This window comes from Theropithecus gelada, chromosome 18 (assembly GCF_003255815.1).
Source record: "Theropithecus gelada isolate Dixy chromosome 18, Tgel_1.0, whole genome shotgun sequence".
In the NCBI taxonomy this organism is placed as follows: domain Eukaryota; kingdom Metazoa; phylum Chordata; class Mammalia; order Primates; family Cercopithecidae; genus Theropithecus; species Theropithecus gelada.
Genome location: NC_037686.1, coordinates 44,951,147 through 44,975,265, shown reverse-complemented (window position 1 = coordinate 44,975,265; position 24,119 = coordinate 44,951,147). Strand labels below are relative to the sequence as shown.

Here is a 24,119-nt window from a genome sequence, read left to right as displayed (position 1 = left end):
AGTACAATGACATAATCATAGCCCACTGTAGCCTCGACATCCTGGGCTCCCGCCTCCCCTCCCACAGGCGTGCCCATGCCTTGCCTCTTAGGAGCTCCCCTCAAGGCTAATACTTCCAGCAACACACACTTGTGAGGCATGGACCGTGGATGCATCAGGCTCTGCTCTGAGGGCGTCACCTTGCAGCACAGGCTTAATCTTTGTAACAGCTTTGCGTGAACATCAATTATTATCTCCATTTCATAGATAAGGAAATGGAGCCCTGAGAGGTCCCACAGCCAGTACATGCTGGAGTGTGATTGGAACCTAGGCAGTCTGTCTCCAGGGTCCATGTTCTTCAGCCCCTCTATGATGCTGCCTTCCCTCTTTTCAGGCTCTGGAGTGAATGGTGATGGAGCCTTGGCTTGGTGTGCTGGACACTTGCGTGGCACCCTGAGCCACCATGTCCAAGTCCAGCTACTGTGGGGTCCCATGCTGGGAGGAATCCCAGGTCCTAGGCCAGGTTCCAGCTGACAGCCCCGGCTGAGGTCCCAGACCACAGCCAGCATCACACCCCCCAAGACTTGAGGGGAGACATTCACGTCCAGGTCATTTTGGCCCCTGCTTTGGAGATCTGCCAGCGAGCCCTAGACATCATGGACAGGGGCAAGCTGCCCCTTCTGCACCCTGCCAGTCTCGTAACCACGGAATCTGGGTGCATAAGGAAACGGTTGTTTGCAGTGGCTGAGTTCTGGCGTTACTTGTCATGCAGTAACCGATAAACAAATCAGCTACCACCTGCTTCCTGCCCACCCTCCACAGAGACTCCTGTCACCAGGGAGCCTGGCACCTCTGGGTGGCTGAATTCATTGTGCTCATTTCTGTGTGACCTTTCCTCACCTCTCGACCCCATTCCAGCCTTCTCCGTGATCCCCTGGCCCTTGGCTTCTATGACCCCCTCCTCCCTCCTGTTCCCTCCTCCTCCTCCATGCCTGGGCCTCAGTTCCCCCCAAGGAGCTCCCTTCTGTCGAGCACCTCTGAATGTGGGTGTACCCCAGGATCTCCACCTTAGCTTGTGCTTATCTCCCATGCACAGGAACCCAAATCTATGTCCCTGGGGCAGACCACATCCTGGGTGGTCTGCGGGACGTCTCCTCAGCAGCCCAAAGCCCCGTAGCCCTGGCCCTGCCTCTCCTCCCAGACCTCCTGTGGCCTTTGTCCCGGTCACCTGGTCTACGGAGCTGCCTCTGGGGTGCCGCAGTGAGATGGTCCAGGGAGGCGCTCTGCAAATCAGGCCAGCCTGGAGGGCCGGTGGGGGACCCCAGGGCCTTCATCCCCAGGAGGAGGCAGAATCAGAGTTCACGGGGAGAGCTGCTGGGGAGTGGTGGAGCCCACGTTTCTGCTTCGGGGGTGGGCAGCTCTGCGAGGTGAGCAGAAAGCTCAGGCTGGCGGGGATGGCAAAGGAGCTGCTCTTGGACCCCCATCCTGTGTGTGGGTGGGCGTATGTTGGGCAGGGAGTGTGGCGTGGGGAGGGCCCCTGACAGAAGAGGAAGGCAGGGAAGCGTGGTTAGACATGGAAGCACTGAGGGTCAGACCAAAGTAATGGGAAGTGTCTTGTGTTGTGGCTGAATTACGTCCCCCCAATTCCTCCATTGAAGTCCTAACCCCTGGCACCTCAGGATGGGATTGTGTTGGAGATGGGTTTTTTGTTGTTGTTGTTGTTTTTGAGACAGGGCCTCGCTCTGTCCCCCAGGCTGGAGTGCAGTGGCATGATCACGACTCTCCTCAGCCTCCACCTCCTGGGCTCAAGAGATCCTGCTGCCTCAGCCTCTGTGGTAGCTGGGATGATGGGTGTGCGCCACCACGCCTGGCTAATTTTTGTATTTTTTTTTTTGCAGAGATGGGGTTTCGCCATGTCGCCCAGGCTGGTCTCAAACTCCTGGCCTCAGTCTCCCAAAGCAATGGGGTTACAGGCATGAGCCACTGTGCCTGGCCCGGAGATGGAGTTTTTAAAGAGAGTTAGTGAAGTTAAAGTGAGGTCATCTCGGTGGGCCCTGATCCAACATGACAGATGTCCTTAAAAGAAGAGATTAGGGCACAGACAAGACACAGACCAGGGGCAACAATGCGAGGCAGTGGCGGGAAGGTCGCCATCTGCAAGCCCCCAACTAAGGGCAGCTGCTCCAAGAACCAGGCAAGGCCTCAGCGCATGAATACACCCAGATTCCACCTGGAGCCAAGAGAAAGGGTGTGTGAAGGGTGGTTTCGGATGAGACTGTGCCTTCCACTCCCAACTCCCTCGCCAGCTGACTCTGTAGCCCCTCCCCCAATTCCTGAAGGTTCAGTCCTTTGCAACATGCAGCGAACCTAAAAGAAAATCTGGAGGTCCTTTAAGAAACGCCCCCCCACCCCACCTCCCAGAGGCTGTATCGGCAACAGCCACCGAAGGTGCCCAGACACAGACGCCTGCGTGAGCACAGCGCGACTGTCATCCATTAACTTCCCAGTTTTACAAACTTGTTCTACAATTGCCCGAAGGACATGGAAAGCAGCCCCGCTGTGAAGATGTGTGCATGTTGAGATGGCCGCCTCACTACATCTGCTTTCCTGGTCTCTAGGCCCAGGAGGAGGCTGAGCTGGGGCTTCCTGCTCTCTGTGGGATGGAGGGTGGCTGGTTTGAGGATGTTTCTCTGCCCTGGACACCCCCTGCTCTGCCAGCTCCATCCTGGTGGGGCTTGTACTGGTGCAGCCCGTGGCTGGGTGGGACTGACCCTGAGCAGAACTCACCTCCCAGTGCCCCCTCTCCACACACCCTGGCACCAGCCTCTCCCAGTGACAACAGATTCTTCAGCCCCTATGTCCCTCAGCCAACAACTGAGTCCCTCTGCCAAGTGGAAGCCTCCTCCTAGCCTCTGGGCAGGTCAACCTCCCCTCTGGCTTTCATGGCCGTCTGAGGTCTGTAGGGAAGAATGTCATCCCCATTATGCAGACTGGAGACCAGGGCACAGGAAGGGTCAGCTCCTCATCGCTGACGCTGCTGTTTTGCTTGTCCTGTGCCCTTGGCAGGGAACGGGAATGGCAGGACTGTGGTTGAGCTTTGGGAGCCAGGGAAGGAAGGACACTGGGGCTGGGCTGATCCAGGACAGCTTCCTGGAGGAGGCGGGATTTAAACTGGTCAATGAGGTGAGTCCTTCTCAGAGGTGGCTAAGACCCAGGCTCCGACCCCAGGCAGTTTCTTCTGCTTCCTTTACCTTCACCCAAAAGACAGATAGCCCTACCACAAGGCCCCCCATGCCAGGCTCTGGGCAGAGCTCTTGGGGCTAAGGTGCTGCTCCGCCCCCTTGCCTGGCCTTTGCATCTCTTCAACACACTCGGGGAAATTCCCTCCATGAGGCTGTCATCCAGGTGAATTCAGGTTGGGACCAACATTGCTGGCAGCCTGCAGTGACAGCCGCCACCACTGAGCCCCTGCCATCTCTCCATCCCCCGCTTCCCAGGCAATTTGCATCTGTCATCTTGTGCTCCACAGTCCTGCTTCTACAGGCTTGGCATTCCAGGTACAGATGGGGAAGCTGAGGCTCAGAGAGTCCAGTGTCAGCCCAGGCACACAGGTGCCCCTCGGTACCAGGCAGCTGCTCCAGGGCCAGGTTCTCTCCAGTGGGGCGGGGGCGGGGGGAGCACCCTGGTCTCTGCCCCAGCAGTAGTGGCCAGGAGGGAGCCAAGTGTGTGGGCATCAGCTTCCGTTTTTTGGAACCCACTGTGGCCCCAACCCTGTGCCATGGCTTCTTGGTCTCAGGTGCATCTGGTCACCTCTCCTATCCGGATGTTCCTGGGGACCTTACAGATGCCAGCCTGGCGATGGGGCTCCTGTGTGAAGCACATGGCATGACGCTGCCCTGAGTGGCTTCCTACATCATGGAGTCAGGGTCCCGACCGGGACACTGTGGGCCCAGGGAGCGGCATCTGAGCAGCTGGGCTGGCTGCCAGGACAACTGCTGAGTCTGGCCTTGAAGGCGGACAGTGACTGACCAGGGAGATAGGACAGAAAGGGTGGTCCAGACAGAGCAGAGGCAGGAGGACGAGTGAGGGTCTTGCGGGGCTAAGGTTACACCCCTCCCCTCAGACATCTCTCTGCCCAGCCCTGGCCCCCAGTGGGGTGGGTAGATAAAATCTAGCCCAGGGCTTCCTTGGGACCATCAGCCCTGAGTCCCCTCATGGCCCAGGGTGGGGGTAGCATGAGGCTAGGAGCCCATGAGGTGCTGGGGTCCAGAGCTGGGAGCCTGCAGACCCCTCCCAGGCTGGGGACTCCACTGTTATCCCTGGAAGGTTTTTGAGTCTCCCAGGCCAGGCGGGTGGGCCCCTTCAGGAGCTGGGCTGGGGCTGGGTTGGGGAGAGTGAGCTGTGGCAAGGACAGATGTTTCCAGTTTGAGGGCTCAGGTTGCCATCAATTACCCACTAAACCCTGTTTCCTATTAAGCAGACTCTGCGAGATGGAGAAGTCGCCTTCCATCATGCAGTCTCTCTCTCTCTGTGTGTGTGTGTGTGTGTGTGTCTCTGTGTGTGTGTGTGTGTGTGTCTCTGTGTGTGTGTGTGTGTCTGTGTGTGTGTGTCTGTGTGTGTGTGTCCGTGTGTGTGTGTGTGTCCGTGTGTGTGTGTGTCTGTGTCCGTGTGTGTGTGTGTGTCCGTGTGTGTGTATGTCCGTGTGTGTGTGTCCGTGTGTGTGTGTGTGTGTCTGTGTGTGTGTGTCTGTGTGTGTGTGTGTCTGTGTGTGTGTCCGTGTGTGTGTATGTCCGTGTGTGTGTGTGTCCGTGTGTGTGTGTGTGTGTGTGTGTCTGTGTGTGTGTGTGTGTCTGTGTGTGTCTGTGTGTGTGTGTGTCTGTGTGTGTGTAGGGGTGCTGAGGACTGGCTGGGGAGGCCATGAAGGGCTATGGGCATGTCTGTTCTCCATGCCTCCTGGCCAACCATGGGCAGAACTGGGAATTGTCCCTTGGCCCCGGAGCAGCTTCATCTGACTGAAGGGTTGACAGCCAGGACTTGGGAGGGCTCTGGATGGGGGTTCTCACTACAAACCTGGCTATGACCTTCTCCTCTGCCCCTGGGCAAACTATGCCTGGTCACCTGCCCATCCCTGCCTTCCCCGTCCTTCTTCCTGAAGGCGTCTGTGTTAGTCTGTTTCATGTTGCTATAAAGGAGGCCTGAGGCTGGGTAATTTGTAGAGGTTTGATTGACTCATGGTTCTGCAGGCTGTACAGGAAGCATGGCACCAGCATCGGCTCAGCTTCTGGTGAGGCCAAAGGAAGCTTACAGTCATGGCTGAAGGCGTAGGGGGAGCCAGTGTATCACATGGTGAGAGAGGGAGCAAGAGAGCCAAGGGGGAGGCCCCAGACTCTTAAATGATCAGATCTAACTGAGCAACAACTCACTCATCCCCAAGGGAATGGCACTAAGCCATCCATGAGGGATCCACCCCCATGACCCAACACCTGCCACCAGGCCCTACCTCCAACACTGGGGATCACATGTCAACATGAGACTTGGAGGGGACAGACATCCCACATATCAGAGCCTGATTAATATCCTGGGCCTCACTCTCCTCTCTGCAGCTAAGTAGGCTGGCCCCCGACCCTGATTTGGTGCCATGATGGGGACTCCTCTCCTTGCCAATAATGGTTTAGGAATGGGTGTGGGAAACTGGCCTGGGCATGGATATGTGAAGGGGCCTCTGAGAGAGGAGCCCTACTCCTGAGCTGTACTCCAGATGAGATCATGCTTTGATGTAACACCAGGAGCTGTGGCAGCCCTCTTGTGAGTATGAGGGAAGCTAGCCAGAGGGTGTCAAGTACACAGGGACACAGCATAGGACCTTAGGATGGCACTGAGCTGGTGCCTTCACCCTCGCTGGGGCTTCCTAACCTGTGAGATGACACCAGCTCTGGTTTCCTGAGGGCTTATCATTTCTAGACATAGTGCTAAATGCTCACATTATTCAACTATTATTTCTTGTAATCAGGTAGATTACAAGGTGTGGGATGTAGGTGTGCAGAAATCACACATAAATCCCTGCTCCCTGAGAAGATATATTCTCCATTAAAAAAAATATAGAGTCTTGCTCTGTCATCCAGGCTGGAATACAATGGCACAGTCATAGCTCACTGCAGCCTTGACCTCCTGGGCTTGAGGAATCCTCCCATCTCAGCCTCTTGAGTAGCTGGCACCACAAGCATACACCACCACATGTGGCTATTTTTTTTTTTTTTCTTTTGTAGAGACAAGGTCTCACTATATTGCCCAGCCTGGTCTCAAACTCCTGACTTCAAGTGACTCTTCTGTCTTGGCCTTCCAATGTGCTGGAATTACAGGTCCAGCCACATTCTCCATTCTTTGAATGCTATTTCACTTAAGACTCGAACCATAGCCTGAGCTGAAGTGCAGACATCAGGGCCTGTCTTTCAAGACACAGTCTCCCCACATAGAGAGGGTTCTACAGACAGCAGAGGCTGGAAAGCAAAAGCCGTCATTCTCCAGGCACTTCTGAGGCTGGGGTCCTGCATGTAGCCCAGCTTTCTCCAAGAAGGGCCACCCAGCTGGGACTTGGAAAGTGGAGTGAGCATTGGGCACGGCAAGTGCGTGGGCATGTGGGCGAAGTGGTGGCCCTTGGCTTCTCCGGGGCCATCGTGGGCAGAGTCTCATTACTGGTCTCTAGCTGCATGGCAGGACACCGAGTGTTGGGCAGGGCAGCAGCCACGTTGCCTCTCAGTACTGGGGAGCAGTTGGGAGTTTCCCCTGGCTGGGTGCCATCCAAGCTTAGGTCCCTGGCTCACCCTGGAATTGGGCAGCTATCTAATATTCAGAAATAAACCCTTTTTCCCCCAAATCAGCTCAAGTAGATTACATGTTTACTGCAAATAATATCGCCTAAAATGCACTTACAGGAGATGGTTGGTGGTAGACGGTGGGAATTCACCCAGTATGGGTAAAAAGCTGGTGTTTCTTGTTATGCAGTGGAAAAAGGTCAAACTGTTGCCTTCTGTATGTAGGAAGGAAAGTCACAGCCAGACATGAGGCCGGTGCAGTCACTTTCTTCGGGTTTCTGTTCTTTGGGGAGGGTGTATGGTGCTCTCTGCAGGGGAAGGCGGCTGTGCATGGATGTTGGATAGAGAAAGGGAGACATCATTAAGTAACATCCTCCTTCGCCTGCATTTCCCACGGCCTCTCCAGTGCACCAGGACTCAGAAAATAGAGCCCAAGCAAAGTCATGGTCTTCCTGGGCTTGCGAGTCAGAGGGTGCAGGTTGGGGTAGCCAGTGTGGCTGGAAGAAGAGGGACAAGATGCTAGAGAGGAAGGAGCCCCAAATTTGCCAGTAATTCCTCTTGTCACTGGCTAAGCTGAGCCTGTATAGAGCAAGACGCCAACCTAGAATTTTGAAAACATCTTCAAAAATGAAGACAAAAGAAAGGCATTTATAGATAGACAAAAGCTGAATTTGTCATCAGCATGGTGACCACCCTGTCCTGGGTACCCGTTATGTCTACTAATGAGGAACAATCACATCATCACTTTTGGCACCCACTACACACAACTGGAACTCCTAAATACTGTCCTGAGTGAAGCCACTGAGTGAGACTCGTTTTTCTAAATCCAAACCGCCAGACGCAAAGGTTGAGCTCCACGACGGTTCCTGCCACATCTCATCCCTGGGACTCAGCCCATTCCTCTCTCTGGATCCTCTCTAGCATGTGCTGTATTGAGTAGCCCTGTCACCTCATCACTTACAAATGTGGAGAACATTCTTTCTATATCTTCCTCCACACAGTGATAAAACTGTTGAACAGGGCTGGGCTGAGAAGCAGAGACCAGAGCCATCCCTCTAGAAATCATCCTTGGATCAGTGGTTCTCAAAGTCTCTGGGATTGGCACAACTTTGCGTTCTTAAAAACTGAGGACTCGGCCGGGCGCGGTGGCTCAAGCCTGTAATCCCAGCACTTTGGGAGGCCGAGATGGGCGGATCACGAGGTCAGGAGATCGAGACCATCCTGGCTAACACGGTGAAACCCCGTCTCTACTAAAAATACAAAAAACTAGCCGGGCGAGGTGGCGGGCGCCTGCAGTCCCAGCTACTCGGGAGGCTGAGGCAGGAGAATGGCGTGAACCCGGGAGGCGGAGCTTGCAGTGAGCTGAGATCCGGCCACTGTACTCCAGCCTGGGCGGCAGAGCAAGACTCCGTCTCAAAAAAAAAAAAAAAAAAAAAAAAAAAAAAAAAAAAAAAAAAAAAAACAAAACTGAGGACTCCTAAAAGCTTTTGTTTATGTGTGTTAGATCTGTCCATATTTAATAAAAAATTAAACAGAAATGTAAAAATATTAACTCACTGAAGAATAACAATACTAAATCCATGACATGCTAACATAAATAACTTTTATGAAGAATACTATGTTTCAAAAGAAAAAAAGATTTGTGAAGAGTGGCAACGTTTTGCATTTTTGCAAATCTCTAGTGTCTGCCTTAATAGAAGACAGCTGGATTCTCATATCAGTTCCACATTCAATCTGTTGCAATATCACACACATGCAGCTTCTGGAAAACTCCACCAAACACTCACGAAAGAATGAAAGAGAAAAGGTAAATAACATGATGATGATGATAAAGAAAGCACCTTAGGGACCCCCAGGTCTCCAGATCCCACTTTAGAACTGTTGCTTAGGTCACCACCTCTCCATTGGCGAGCACTTTAACCCTCTAGGAACCCTGCCCAAAGAAGCAAATGGCCTGTTTTCAATGACTCTAACCTTGTTCCCCCACACTTGGGTATAGGAAGATGTAGAAACTGAGCCCCCAAGAGAATGTGTTGGCCTGAGCTCTCACAGCTGGCACATGGAACTGGAACTCAGGCTCTGGAGTCATGAAAGATGACCCCCAATGCCTCCGTGATGGTTTGGCTGAATTACGTCCCTGGCTCACGCGCTAATCTGCCTCATCTCCCCAAGTGCAATGAAGGACCCTGGAGGCCAGGAAGGAGGTCTCTTCTCTGACAAGCTCTTCCTGGGCCCCCTTCAGGGACAGTGAACCCACTCTGTCAGCTGCAATAGCAACATTTTCAAGGAAGCAATCCATGTCCCCATCCACACAGTGGGAGCTGGGTGCAAGGGGCTCCTCAATGTTCTGAAAAAATAAGGATTTCGAGGACAGTGGTGGGGTGTGGGAGAATGATGAGATCTCGGGTGCGGTGTGACTTCTCAGCCTCTTTCTTTGTCTTTCCTCTATCACAGGTGGGGCTGGGGCCCAGATGAGTACAGGCATGTGAGAAGATGGAAACGTAAACTGTAATGTCATGAGGATGTCACCCCCTTACACAGTGTCACATGTAAACATCCCATTTCACAAGGAAGATGGTGATGTCAGGAAGTGTGGGGGACTCGCCAAGGCCACGCGGCCAGTGAATGCCAGAGTAGGGTGAAGAGTGGAGTTGCTTCCCCAAAGTCCAGGGTGGCCATGAGGGCTTTACATTTAAGTATCTCTCCATGGCCTTGGCTCAGAGCTGGGGGCCCAGAGCCCAGAGAGTAAATCTGTAAGTCTTTGTTTCATTTTGTTTTGAGATAGGATTTCGCTCTGTCACCTAGGTTGGAGTCCAGTGGTGCAATCTCAGCTCACTGAAACCTCTGCCTCTGGGCTCAAGCTATCTTCCTTCCTCAGCCTCCCCAGCTGCTGGGACTACAGGTGTGCACCACCACACCTGGCTAATTTTTAAAATTTTCTGTATTTTGCCCAGGCTGGTCTCAAGCAATCCTCCCACCTCAGCCTCTCAAGTGCTGGGATTACAGGTGTGAGCCACTGCACCTGGCTTATAGGTTTTAATTAAAGTACATCTGTAAGTTGTAGACATCCAGCAATGTAAGTATGGACTTTCTTCCTTTTCAAGCTTTTCTGTGCAATTCTGGACGTTTTGCATTTCCATGTAGATTTTAGAATCAATTTGTCAAGTTTTCCCATTCCCCCATCATACTGGGATTTGGACTGAGGTTGCATTGAATCCACAGATCAATTCTGAGGGAACCAATTCTAATACTGAGCCTTCCAACTCATGAATCTAATGACCCTGGAATGGTCCCTTATTTAGGGAACCCTTATTTAGATCTTTAGTTTCAATCACACTTTATTTTAGATTGATCTCTGAGTATTTAATGTTTTAAAGAATGCTATTGTAAATGGTTCATTTTTAAAATTTCATTTTCTAATTGTTCATTGCTAGCATCAGAAATACAAGTTATTTTTGTCTATAACCTTGTATTCAGAAACTTTAATTTTACTAGTTTATTGGCAAATTCTTTTAAATTATCTATATCCTCAATCATGTCATTTCCAAATAATGATAGTTAATTTTCTTCTGACCCTACCCAATTAATTTAAAAGGAAATCTTGCCATACTAGGCCAGGAACTCAGGTAATAGTTTCCTCAACATATAGCAAAATTGACTATCGCACAGTGTACATTTGTATACCCACCATCTGGATTCTACCATTCTAGATTTTACCAAGTTTACTATATCTGCTTTATCACATATGTATCTATCCATCAAGCCATCCTTTTTTCCCTTTTCATGATGCATTTCAAAGTAATTTAAGGTACCAGTACACTCCCCCCTAAATAGGCATGCATAGCATTACCTAATGACATTTTGAATAGAAGTGACACTAGACATCCTTTTTTTGCTTCTGATCTCAGAATGAAAGCTTTTGATATTTTAAGTATGATGTGTTTGCTGTAGTTTTAAAATAATATTTGTAAGATTAAGATAGATTCCATTTTTCCTAGTTTGCTAAACATTTCTATCACTCAAGATTGCTGAATTTTATCACATTTTCCCCTGCATTTATTTAGATCATTTACTTTTCCTTCTGTATTCTGTTTATGTGAATAACTCTAATTGATTTGTGAAGGACAAATCCAATTTGATCACGATGTATTTTTACACATTGTATTTGTAGATTGGGGGTTTCTATTTGCTAACATTCGTTTAGACCTTTTGCATCTATACTATGAGGACTGGCCTGTAATTTTCCTTTCTTGTATTGTTCTTGGCAGATTCTTCATATCTAAGGTTAAGCTGGTTTCATAAAACAAATTAGAAGGTTTTTCTATTTTCTGGGAGAGTTTGTCTAAAATTGGCATTATTTCGCTCTTAAATGTTTGGTTAAATTCACTACCGAAGCCATCTTGGTCTGTAAATTTCCTGTGGCAGATTGTAATTATGGACTCAATTTATGCACTACATATAGGATGATTCCAATGTTCAGGATCTTTTCATGTCAGTTTTGGAGAGTTTTTTTTTTTTTAATAGTTTGTTCATTTTATGCAAAATCTAAAAACAACTTTAATGAGGAATACTTAATATGTAAAAACTACACATATGTAATAAAGTGTACAATTTGATTAGATATATGTATACACCTATCACTGCAATGAAGATCATTTCGTCTAGATTTAAAATTTATTGGTATTCATAATATTCTTTTAAATATGTATACATATTTTTGAGACAAGGTCCCTCACTCTGTTGCCCAGGCTGGAGTGTGATGCCATGACCACAGCTCACTGCAGCCTCTACCTCCTGGGCTCAGGTAATCCTCCTACCTTAGCCTCTCCAGTAGCTGGGACTACAGGCACACACCAGCATGCTCAGCTAATGTGTGTGTGTGTGTGTGTGTGTGTGTATGTGTGTAGAGACAGGAGAGTTTCATCATGTTGGCCAGGCTGGCTTTTAAGTATTTTAAATGTCTGCATAATCCGAGGTAACTTGCCTGTTTCCCTTTCTGATATTGGCTATTCCTCTCTCTTGCCCTTTCTCCTTCCTTTTTGATCAGTCTTTTAAGGGGTTATGAATCCTTTTATTTATTTATTTTGAGATGGAGTCTCGCTCTGTCGCCTAGGCTGGAGTGCAGTGGCGCAATCTCTGCCCACTGAAACCTCCACCTCCCAGGTTCAAGCAATTCTCTTGCCTCAGTCTCCTGTGTAGCTGGGACTACAGATGCCCGCCGCCACACCCAGCTAATTTTTGTATTTTTAGTAGAGACGGGGTTTCATCATGTTGGCCAGGCTGGTCTTGAACTCCTGACCTCAGGTGATCTGCCCACCTCGGCCTCCCAAAGCGCTGGGACTATAGGTGTGAGCCACCGTGCCCAGCCGATGAATCCTCTTAATCCTTTTAAACCCTTTTAAATAACCAACTTTTGACTTTGATTCCCTTTATTGTATATCTGTGTTCTATATCAGTAATTTGGCTTATTTTTGGGTTTCATTTGCGGTTTTTAAAATTTTTGAGGTAACTGCTTAATTGATTTTTAACCTTTCTTCTTTTCTAACATAAACATTTAAAGATACATATCTTCTTTTCTAACATAAACATTTAAAGATACATATCTTCTTTTCTAACATAAACATTTAAAGATATATATGTGGGAACAACAGACACTAGGGACTCCGAAAGGAGGGAGGAAGGGAAGGAGAGTGGGAAGCAAGTGCTGAAAAACTTTCTATTGGGTACTATGTTCACTATCTGGGTGACAGGATCATTAGAAGCCTCAGCATCACCAATATACTCTTGTAACAAACCTGAACATGTACTCTCTAAATTTAAAATAAAATTAAAAGACATCTTCTGAAGCATGGTTTTAGTTGCATCCCACAAGTTTTTTTCTCCGTTAGTTTTGATATGTAGTATTTTCATGATCAGTTCAAAATATTTCAAATTTCCATTAAGATTTTTTTTTTGACAGCTGGGTTACTTGGAAATCTATTTCCAAAAATATGAGGATTATAAAATTATCTTTTTGTAAATAATTTGTCTTGATTCTATTCTGGTCAGAGAATGTATTTCATTTGAAGTATTTTCAAGTTTGTTGAGACTTTTTTGTTTTTCTGAGATAGGGTCTTGCTGTCACTCAGGCTGGAGTGCAGTAGTGCAATTAGAGCTCACTGCAGCCTTGACCTCCTGGACGCAAGTGATTCTCCTGCCTCAGCTTCCCAAGTAGCTGGGGCTACAGACACATGCCACCATGGCCATCTAATTTTTGTATTTTTTGTAAAGGTGGGGCCTCACTATGTTGCCCAAACCAGTCTCAAACTCCTGGGCTCAAGTGATTCTCCTGACTTGGCCTCTCAAAGTGCTGGTATTACAGATGTGAGCCACTGCGCCTAGCCTGTTGAAACTTTTATAGCCCAGTATTTTGAAGTGTGTGCCATTTGTATTCGAAAAGTATGTTATTGAGTTTGGTGTCCTACATACATCCATTTGGTTTGCTCATTTCATTGCTTAAATCTTCTATAACTTGGTTTTTGTATGCTAGCTTTTTTTCTACCTATTAACAAAATAGGCACGTTGAAATATCACTCTGGTTGCATATTTGCCTAAATTTCCTATCAAATTTTCTTTTACATATTTTGAGTTTATATTTTAAGTGCATATAAATTTAGATTATCTTTCTAGTAATTGAATTGACCCTTTCATTTCTTAAAAAAATTATTGCCTTAAAGTTTACTTAAATATATCTACACCAGTTTCCTCATGGTTACTGTTTGCTGGGTATGTATTTCTCCATCTTTTTCTTTCAAAATTTCTAAATTCATGTTTTAAAAGTGTCTCTTGTAAATAGCATATGGTTGTTTTTAAAACAAGGCTGACAATATTTGCCAACATTTGAGCATTAGTCCATTTACATTTAGTGTAATAATGGATTAATCATAAATATCTTGCTTTCTATTTGTTCCACCTGTTCTGCTTTTTCTTCTTTCTCAGACTCTTTTGCAATTCTTAAATCTGTCCACTGAAATGATTATTCCAATTCTCTCTTATTATGTGGAAAGCTATACACTTTTATTGATATCTCAAATATTATCAGGCAAACATGACTTATCAAAGACTAATATTAAATGGATATTTACTCTTTTCTTGGATGATGCCAAGTGTCTTAGAACACTTAAAATTTCCACATAAATCTCTTTATTTTCATGTATTTTATTTCTCTATATATTTAAAACTCCATAATACATAATTATTGTTTTATGTAGTCAATACTTATGTGTCATTTTCATTGCTCTTCAATCCTTCCTAGGGCTCTGTCCTTATGTTTGGGATTATTTTCCTTCTGCCTGTAAAACACCTATTAAATTTTCCTTTAGGGTAGGCGTGCTGATTAATTCTTCTAGCTGTTTCTCTAAAAATGTCTTCATATCCTCTTCATTTTTGCAGGATATTTTCCCTGATTAGAAATTTTTAGGTTGGCAGTCATTTTCTTTCAGAACCATAAAAGGCAGTATTTAACTGTCTTCCATTGTTTCTGCTGAGAAGGAGCTGTCAGTCTAATATTATTGCTCCTTTAATGGTTATATTCCCTCCTCCCACCCCAGAAGGTCTAAAATATTATTTTTCTTTGGTCTTCAACAGTTTTACTATGATGTTTCTAGGTGTGGATTGTTTTTATTTATCCCACTTGAAGTTTTTGTGGGAGGGATTCTTGAATTTTTGGTATGATATCTTTCATGAGTTTTGGAAAAGTTCTCAGCCATTTATTTAAATATCCCTTTCTTTTACTCTTTTGAGATGCCAACTACACTTAGGTCAGACATGCTCACTGTATCCTTTAAGTCTCTTACCCTCTATCCTCTATATTCTGTTTTTTTTTTTACTGTGTAATTCCTGCTCCCACCCCTCAACCCCGAGTTTTCATTTACTCATTCTCTTTTCAGTTATTTCTAATCTGCTCTTAGACCTGTTCACTATTCTTCTCATTACACTACTTTAGTTATAGAATTTCCAATGGGCCTTTTACAGTTTCTGACTCTCTGCTGAAATTCTTGACCATGCATCTCATTTTTTTGAACACAGTAAGCATAGCTGTTTTAAATTCTGTGACTAATGTATCTGGAGTCCTTTTGGATATTTCTATTGTCTATGTTTTCCTCTAATGGTTTTAATTCAAGTAATTAATGTTGTCTGGTCTTCTCCCATACCTGGGTATTTCTTATTGCAACACTGCAGAAATAATTTGAGGCCTTGGGTTATGTTCACTTCCTCCACAGAATTTGCATTTGCTTCAGCTGGGCACCTGAAGGCATCAGTAATCTGGTTTCACCTCCGACCACATTCAGGTACTGAGGTGGTTTAGAAGTTGAACTGCAGTACCCATGAGCGATAGTCCAATGCCAGTAATGGAGGACCAACCTTCCAGCTAAGGACAACTTGGAAATCTGGTAAAAATATTTTTTAAATTTGCTTGAAGGATCCCAGAGCCAACAAGATAGTTAAAGTATTACTTGTCCAGCTCTATGGGGCTGCTTTTCCTCTAGGGGATTTTGCTAATGCCAGAGGCTGTGTCTGAGTAGCTGACATTTAGATAGCCTTGTGAAGTCAGAATAGGGGTTGGAGTACGACCTGACCAAGGGTCTTGGGGCTACTGGTGAGTCTTCCTTGCTTTGGATGGGACCTCTGAATAGCTATACCCTAATGAGATTAAATTTTATGTTTTAATATAATTCATACAAAATAAATATGCATTATTTGCTGTGGATCGTGTGCTATAATCTACTTCAGTTCTTCATATGCATAGCTAGCTTGGCTCTTCATCACTGAATAGAAACTCTGACCTCTTTGACTCCAGGAGGTGATGTAGGACACTGGAACAGTTCCGAATTTGGAGTCAGAAGGCCTAAGGATCAGTCCCTAAAATCAAGTGGCAACTACTGATATTGCAGGGATAGCGCCTAGGAGAGAATTAAGAGACCCAAAGGGTTGACCTTGCAAACTCCAGCCTATGAAGTATCAGCAAGTGCCGAAACTAATTTATGGCTCTGCAAAAAAAATGCAGAGTGACTCAGTTCTGCGGAGAGCTCTACCACCCAATGCAAAACCCTGGCTCCCCGGAATCTAAAGGACGAAATGTTGCTTAAAGTATGATATATTAACAAGTTTAGTGCTTAAAAGTTTCCCCCACTAAACATTTCTCTTGGATGTACCTCAGCAAGGTCTTAGGAAGTTGCTGAGTGTTCTGATGCTGGTCCTGTGTCCTTTCCACTTCCCATCGTCTACTCCCCAGCTCCTGTGCTTTCCTTCCGAGAGAACTGTGTGTGCAGTGTACTTTCTATGCTTCACCTTCAGGGACCTTCTCTTCTTTCCTTTCTCTGTCTTTGTCCTTGAGCTGTGTTGTCTGCACTGCTGAATGGTGGCAGCCCTGCTGCAAGGTTGTTGTTCATAGATTGTATGACACCAGCCTCAATGGGTGACTGTGGGAACTAGAGTTAGAATTCTGAAGCTTTTCTGCAAAGTGCCTTGAACTCTTGATAGGGAAGATGCTACTGAAAGGGACACATTCTTTTAAAAGTAAATATTGTGGCAGAAGTCTTTGTTGATAAAATGACACAATGCAGTAACAGCCTCCGATCTTGGGTAAAATCAGATGTTAATTTCCATCTGAACACATGATGATCCTGTGTTGCATCATTACACATTTTTACTTCGTGTACAAATTTCTAAGCAAACTGTCAAAATTAATGCAAGTATAATGAAAGTTTATCATTCAGATTTATTGCCATACAATAAATCTTTCACAAAAATAAGGAAGAAGCCTCTGGTGACTTTGTAGAGCTGAGGCAGTGATGGCATGTGGTGGGGCCTCCCTCCTGAGGGGGAGCCAGCGTTGGGAGCGTCACTTGCAGGCCTCCTTGGAGGCTGCTGCCCCAGCTGAGCTTTTAGCCAGTGAGTGCTTCTACTGTGTGATGAATGAGAAGAGAGAAAGAGGGGAGGGCAATCAGGGTTCTGGGGGCACCTCAGTGAGCCCAGAGGCCTGGAGGAGAGGCTATGTGATTCCCCAATCAGGCCTTCCTTGGGAGTGTACCCTATGTCAAGATGACTGGGTTTCTGAAGGGCCTCATTTCCTCCCACGACAAGCACTGACAGTCCTGCAGCCCAGGGACTGTCCTGTGGCACTGCCCAGCCCTCAGACTCAGTGGACAGTTCTGTGGTCCTGTCAGAAGCTCAGCTGCTCCACGTGACCCTTAAACATTTAAACATTTTTTGGTTTAAAGGAAAAGGAAGCCAATCAAAATGCTTTGGAAACAAAGTTGCAAATTATTTCCCCACATAGGAAATACATACCCTTGCTACCTGAAATGATAATCATCACTCCCCCTGCTGGCTGAGAGTGCTGCTGCTCCTCCTTCAGACTGGCTCCTCTGCAAAGCTAAGTATTAGCAGAAGCTGTTGATGAGCCTTACCTCTAGCCTGGATGCCCTGTACATGCACTCTGAGGTGAGCACAGGAGTCAGAGGCTCCACTCCAGCAGTGACTGGAGGAGGCCTGACAGAACAAGCCCCTCGGGGACGGGCGGCAAGCTGCACTTGCCTCTGGGACCCCACCAGGGATGGGCCCTCCCTGAGTCCCTCAGCCTCAGGGAGACTGTTTCATTCCTTCCAAACGAGGATAAGGAAGCTGCCTGCCCCACCTCAACAGCCTCTGAGAGCGCAGCTTGGCCAGGCCTTCCTGTGTGGAGCCCACACAGCGGCGCACTAAGATGCTGGCAGTGTTTTGACCTTTTACAGAGCTTGGGGTGACTGAGAATGGTTCCTCCAAGGCCCTCAGAAGATGTGATGGACTTGAATGACACGGGCCTGCAGCCCTGGGACACGGGACAGGAAAAGCCAGCCCTGACACAGATGAGCTGGCAGTGGATTCCAACAGTGTGCCCAGTCTCATCTGGGCTTATGTACTTTCTATGTTGAAGAGCAAATACTTTTTCTTTGAGAATGAAACTAGGCTCCTTATCTAGACTGTGAAGGGGCCCGTGAGGACACAGAGTGTGACTGGAAAGGAAAGTCCCAACTGGCCCTTAGTGCAGCCCTAGTGGCTGTTTCCTTCCGAGAAGCTCCTTCTTCCAGCTCAGGCACCAACATGCGGATCACACCAGCCCAGAAGGGTTTTTAAAAAACCAGAAACAAAGAGCAAAACATGCTTTTCATCCCACGTGGAATACAGTATGAACAAATTACTCTCCTTTTTCTATTAGTGTGTGTGAAGGAAAAAGACTGTTTTCAAATGAAGCTTTTCTTTTTCCTAATGATTAATACAGAGTAGATTAACTTAATTTGTGCTAGACTCCAATTTAATTCCAGCAACAGTTCACAGGCCATATTCACAGAAAAGTTAATCTGGGCTTTATGAGAGGTAGCCATTTTCTTTCTTACTTTTTTTGTTTTGTTTTTTGGAGACAGGGTCTTGCTCTGTGGCTCAGGCTGGAGTGTAGTGGCACCTTCTTAGCTCACTGCAGCCTTGAACTCCTGGGCTCAGGCAATCCTCCCACCTTAGCTTCCTGAGTAGCTAGGACTACATAAATGTGCCACCATGCCTGGCTAATTTTTAAGATTTTTGTAGAGATGGGATCTCACTATCTTGTCAAGGCTGGTCTCAGATTCCTGGGCTCAAGCGATTCTGCTGATTCAGCCTCCCAAAGTGCTGGGATTACAAATGACAGCCACTGCATCCAGCCCATATTCCTTTTTAAGGAAAGATGCAGAGGTGTTAAAGATTAATATCAAATTGTCCAGGCATGGTGTTTATGAAATTATGGGCCCTCTGAGAGGTAACCAAACACACACACGACTTCATTTCTTTATTAATTCCTGCCTCATCATCTTTTCTTATTGACGCTCCTTAATGTTAAAGGAATCTCTCTCTCTCACACACACACACGTAAGACCAAAACAAATATCTTGAACATGCAAAAAAATAGTGTACACTGCTGAATAGTGTGCACTGTTGAATAGTGTGCACTGCTGAATAGTGTGCACTGTTGAAGTGTGCACTGCTGAATAGTGTGCACTGCTGAATAGTTTACACTGAATAGTGTGCACTGTTGAATAGTGTGCACTGCTGAATAGTGTGCACTGTTGAATAGTGTGCACTGCTGAATAGTGTGCACTGCTGAATAGTTTACACTGCTGAATAGTGTGCACTGTTGAACAGTGTGCACTGCTGAATAGTGTGCACTGTTGAACAGTGTGCACTGCTGAATAGTGTGCACTGTTGAACAGTGTGCACTGCTGAATAGTGTGCACTGTTGAATAGTGTACACTGCTGAATAGTGTGCACTGTTGAATAGTGTGCACTGCTGAATAGTGTGCACTGTTGAATAGTGTGCACTGCTGAATAGTACACATGGTTGAATACTGTGCACTGTTGCAGTGTGATGTGCCTAGGGCATCAGGATCTTGGGAAAGCTCTAGGTTTTTGGCTTCGAAAGAAAACTGCATGTTGAATAACAGGTTTTTACATTTATTATTGTTGTGTATTTCCTCCCCTTTTGCACTACTATCTACGCTGAGTGATCTATTGCCAACTGGCAGCAATTCTCCAAATCAAAGTGTGTGAGGAAAACACACTTGTGCAATCCTCTTTAACAGAAGATACACCAAGTAATCTGTCTGTCTACTTCTGTTACCCAGAAATAAAACAACTTGAAGGGCTGCTTGGCTGGAGGGGTCCGGGTGGGAGCGCATCCTGCCCTCAGTCGGAATCCATGGTGAACAGCTGGATGTCCTGTGGGTTCCAGTACAGGCCGACTGCTGAGTTGTAGACAAGAGACCAGACGTAGGGGATAAAAAACTCCTCAGGCTGCTCCTCTTCCACATATTTGAATTTCAATTCTGGAAATTTCTGCAATGAAAATAAGATGATTTTATAATCCCACAGTTCCATGCACAAGCAAAAGCGGTGGGAGTTTGCAGGTGGTGCTGTGGTGTGCAGGAAGCTCACCCACCCCTGCCAACTGGTCATAGGACCTGAGAGATCTGGGGCTTTAAAATATTTCAGCTGTCAAATGGCTCCTGAGAAAATGTGAATTACCGATGGGGAGAGCAAATAACATAAAGGGTCCTGGTTGGCTAATGTCAGTTGCGCTGATAGTTCCCTGCTAGGGACCCTACCCATGGTTAAGGTATGATGAGAAATATCCCAGCTGAGACATGGACCCTGCCTGGGAGGCAGACAGGGCTCAGGCTGATACTCCCCAGAGTGTGACGCTGGGAACTGGCTCTTGAGAGGCACTGTCCTTAGGGTTCCGTCATTCTGGAGGTGAGGACCTTCCCCTCACAATCCTGAGCCCTGATGTGAAGGGTAGGTGTGTGCCACCAGTGTCCTGAGCCCTGATGTGAAGGGTAGGTGTGTGCCACCAGTGGAGGGCTACTCTGGAGGAGCAGGGGTCTGGGGTGGCCAGCTTGCTCGGCCATAGCTTGGCCTCAGTCTCTTCCTCCTTGGAGGCAGGAACAGTGGCTTCGGCTTTGCAGAGGGAGCCCGAGGCTGCTCCTCATGGAGGCTAGGAAAAGGCCTAGGCCTGGCTCTACACACACCTTGCGGGTGCCCTGGTCTGCAAACTCCAGTCCTCTGCTATGTAAGAAGTCGCGCAGCTCAGCGGCACTTGTGTTTTAGCACATCACTGGGATTTGGGCTTTTGATTTTCTACTTTTACTCCTGACCTATTAATTCCAGCCAGGGCAGAGGAAGTGATTCCACTTTCAGCAGCTTGAGGAGCGGCTAGAGTCTACCCAAGGCCCCCGGGCCACTCCTTTGCCAAGGCATCGCTGGCAGGAGTAGCTGCAGCTTGGTGACCCTTGTCCCAGGTTGGGTGGAGAGAGAGGGGACAGGGTCCTGGGAGGAGGAGTATGGTGGAAGGCCGAGAGAGAAAGGGGGCTGAAATAGAGAAAGAGAGGAAACCCCACACTTCCCCACATGCATCCATAGCCGCACTTATTATATTATATTGGAAGGCATGGCCCATAGGGCAGAGAGGTTTTTATCTGTTTTGTCAGCTGCTGTGTCCCCAGGGATATTAGCCAGGCACTTAATAAACAGATGAGTGAATGAATCAGTGAAGCAATCAACCATATATTGAGGGCCAACTATGTCCCAGACACACTGTAGATGCTTCATGTGCATTATCTAATTTAGTCCTTCTTATGGGAGTCCATTCATTTGTTCATTCACTCATTCTTCATTCTACTGACTCTCTGCTGCCAGGCAGGCACTGTGTGGGCCAGGGCCTAGAGATATGGAGGTGCAGTGGCCAAACCTAGCTCCTGTTCTCACGGAAGGTAAATCTTCATAGAGGATAGAGACAGAAACAGCAGCAGCAGTAACAAAAAATCAATAACAGGGCAGCAAGGCAGGGAAGGACAAGGAGCCAGAAGGGAGGAGGTGGCAGCCAGATGAAGGGGAGGTGGGCTCCCCTGGAGGGCCCTGCATGGGGAAGGCCTGGGTGTGAGGCAGGAGGCACAACACACTGGAAGCTAAGGAGGAGATGGGGGAAGAGCACACACTGGGCAGCAGAGGTCAGACTCGGGAGCTGCACATAAGGTCCCAGAAACCTCTGAAGGGCCTGAAGGCTGCGGCATGAGAATGGCACTGTGCAGTGGCTGCTCCCATCACAGCGGGGAGAACTGGAGGGCATGGTGCAGCAGGCAGGGGCAGGAGCCTGGTCCAGGGAAGCGGGAAACAGGCCTGAATTAGGATGATGCTAGCTGGGTGGATTTAAAATATATTTAGGAAAGGGGAGGAGCAGGTAGAGGAGTTGCATGTGCATACACACACACCCACACCCACACCCACCACACACTCACACACACATTCACACAGACACACAGATACACACACAGACATGCACACACAGATACACACACGGACACGCACACACACATACACCACAGACTCACATACACAATACAAACACAACACATACAAAACACACACATCCACACCCACAACACACACAACACAGACAACACACCCAGACATGCACACAGAGACACACACCAGACACACACACAACCAGACATGCACATACAGACACACACACACACAGATATGCACATACACACACCACACATACAACACACAGATACGTGTACACACACAACACACACAAAACAGACACCCACTCACATGTAGACACACCCAGACATGCAGACATGCACACACAGACACACACACCAGACACAGACACAACACACACACAGACACACCCACAGACACAACAGAGACACAACACAGACACACACATGGACACACACACAGTAACAAGAATTTTAAAGTAACATTTACAGTGATTAAAACTAAAAGCATCTGGACCAGGTATAGTAGCTCACGCCTGTAATTCCAGCACTTTGAGAAGGCAAGGCAGGAGGATCACTTTGAACCCAGGAGTTAAAGACCAGCCTGAGCAACCTAACAAGACCCTATCTTTACAAAAAATTTAAAAATTAGCCAGATGTGATGGTGCATGTTTGTAGCTACTCGAGAGGCTGAGATGGGAGGATTGCTTGAGCCCAGGAGTTTGAGGCTTCAGTGAGCTAGAATCATGTCAGTCCATTCCAGCCTGGGCCAAAGAGTGATATCCTGTCTCTAAAAATAATTAAACCAAAAAAAAAAAATTAAAAAAATAAATTTAAGAAAACCAACGAAAAACATCTAAGTGCTGGGTCTTCAGAGTTCCAGAATGATCAGAGAGGAACAGAGCAAAGCTGCAAAGACTTTGTGGCAAGAGTTACATCTTGAAAAAGTGTGTAAGAATTCCTAAAATGGAGGGTGTTCTGGCCATTGATGTAACTTCAACACATCAGACAGCACAGCCCCCGTCTGCTAGGGCTTCAGTGATCAGCAACTCCCCACTTCGTGGCTACCAGACTGTTATATAAATAGGCGCCAAGCTCCAGCACTAAGATCTCCCCACGCCCTGCACCCCCACACTGCAGTCCCCTTTCCAAAACTACTCTAGTTCAATGAAACCCGAGCCTTTTCAGACCATCAGTGTTTCCTTCAGGCTCTCTGCCATCATCAGCGCAGGCTGGAAGTCTCGGTATCTGCTGATGACATTGTTCATGACTGCAATGGAGGGGACAACTTCTTTAACTAGCCTCTTTGGGTCAGTCTGGCTGACAAAGTTTGATCAGCTCAAGATGTGGCTCTATTTCCAGCACTTGCTGGCATGAGCCAGAGCTCAATGAGGCCCCAGCTTTATCTTTATTTATTCTTTCCCTTCTCTCAGCTGACACCTAAGGTCCCCAGCTTTCTATTCCCTCCTCGTTCACTCCTGAAGTCCCCTTGTCCCCCACCTTCCCTGCACAGTGCTCTCTGGGTGTTCCCTAACTGCTGGTGGGGGAGTCTCCTAGGGCCTGGAGAGTTTGGGAGCCTCCTCACACACTGTGTTGATTCCAGCCTGACATGGGGTTCTCAGGTATGTGGGTGCTTAGAGGGAAGTCTTCATCATGGAATCAGGTGTCTTAGAGGTACCAACACGATGATGTTCTTTTCTGTGAAAAATCAGCATTTATAGCACGAGGCAACAAGTAGCTCCCACCAACCCGCGCTCCCCACACACCACGCCTGTCTGAAGCTCCCATGGCATCCTGGTCAGTCACCAAATGTCCCGCTGAGGCCAGTGTCAACCCCACGAAGAGAAGGTAAATTGGAGCTCAGAGAGGCTCAGTGCCCGGTGCAAGGTCGTGCAGCCTGCTGGAGTGGAGTCAGGTTTAAAGCCTGGGTCTGATTGTGTGCAAAGTTAGTTTGAAAAGAGACATCAGAGTTCCGGCCACCCTAATGATTCGTCCTTAAATTTGATTCTCTTAGGCTCCATGAAACCCTTCTGGGTGTGAGGCACAGAGCTCAGCACGCTGCTGGTCCTTAAAAAAAGAACCACATGAGGGCAATCATGAGAGGACAGTGGTGCTATGTGAAGAAGAAATGAAACTCACCCATAATAATGGAGATGAAAGTCCTAGTTCTTAGATGGCCTCAAAGTTTAGAAAACCTCACACGTACTCAGAGAGAAGAGAGGGGCTGGGTGGGGCTGCAGAGTCCCCTCACGGCCTGTTTTCATTGAATAACATCTTACATTTCTATGTGGTAATGTCGCTGTTAACACGCACTTCTCATTGTTAGAAATAAAAATGACTGAAAGATGTGAAAGCCTTTCTCCATTCAGTGACTTACGTGGGGCTTTTCCCATGAAGGCCTTAGGAGAGGCTGTGAGGCAGCTTACGCGGGGCTGCTTTCCGCATCTCTAAGGAGGGTGGAATGGGAAATAAAACCAACAAACTGTAAACTGCT

General features: G+C 47.3%; 1 protein-coding gene and 1 long non-coding RNA gene across 4 annotated transcripts in view; one reads left to right on the top strand and one right to left on the bottom strand.

The window, feature by feature from the left end:
* The first annotated feature begins 1,386 nt into the window (after window positions 1-1,386).
* On the top strand, window positions 1,387-23,978 carry LOC112611356. Its single transcript, XR_003116635.1, has 4 exons — window positions 1,387-1,474; window positions 3,046-3,162; window positions 15,053-15,121; window positions 23,640-23,978. It is a non-coding gene; the product is annotated as an uncharacterized LOC112611356 (long non-coding RNA).
* The window catches only part of DYM (dymeclin), a 405,816-nt gene continuing 400,971 nt past the window's right edge, over window positions 19,275-24,119 (bottom strand). For all 3 annotated transcript variants that reach the window (XM_025365065.1, XM_025365067.1, XM_025365066.1), the window contains one exon: window positions 19,275-19,676. In XM_025365065.1, the coding sequence (XP_025220850.1) occupies window positions 19,527-19,676 (150 nt within the window). In that variant the 3' untranslated portion in view covers window positions 19,275-19,526. The remainder of the gene's footprint in view (window positions 19,677-24,119) is intronic.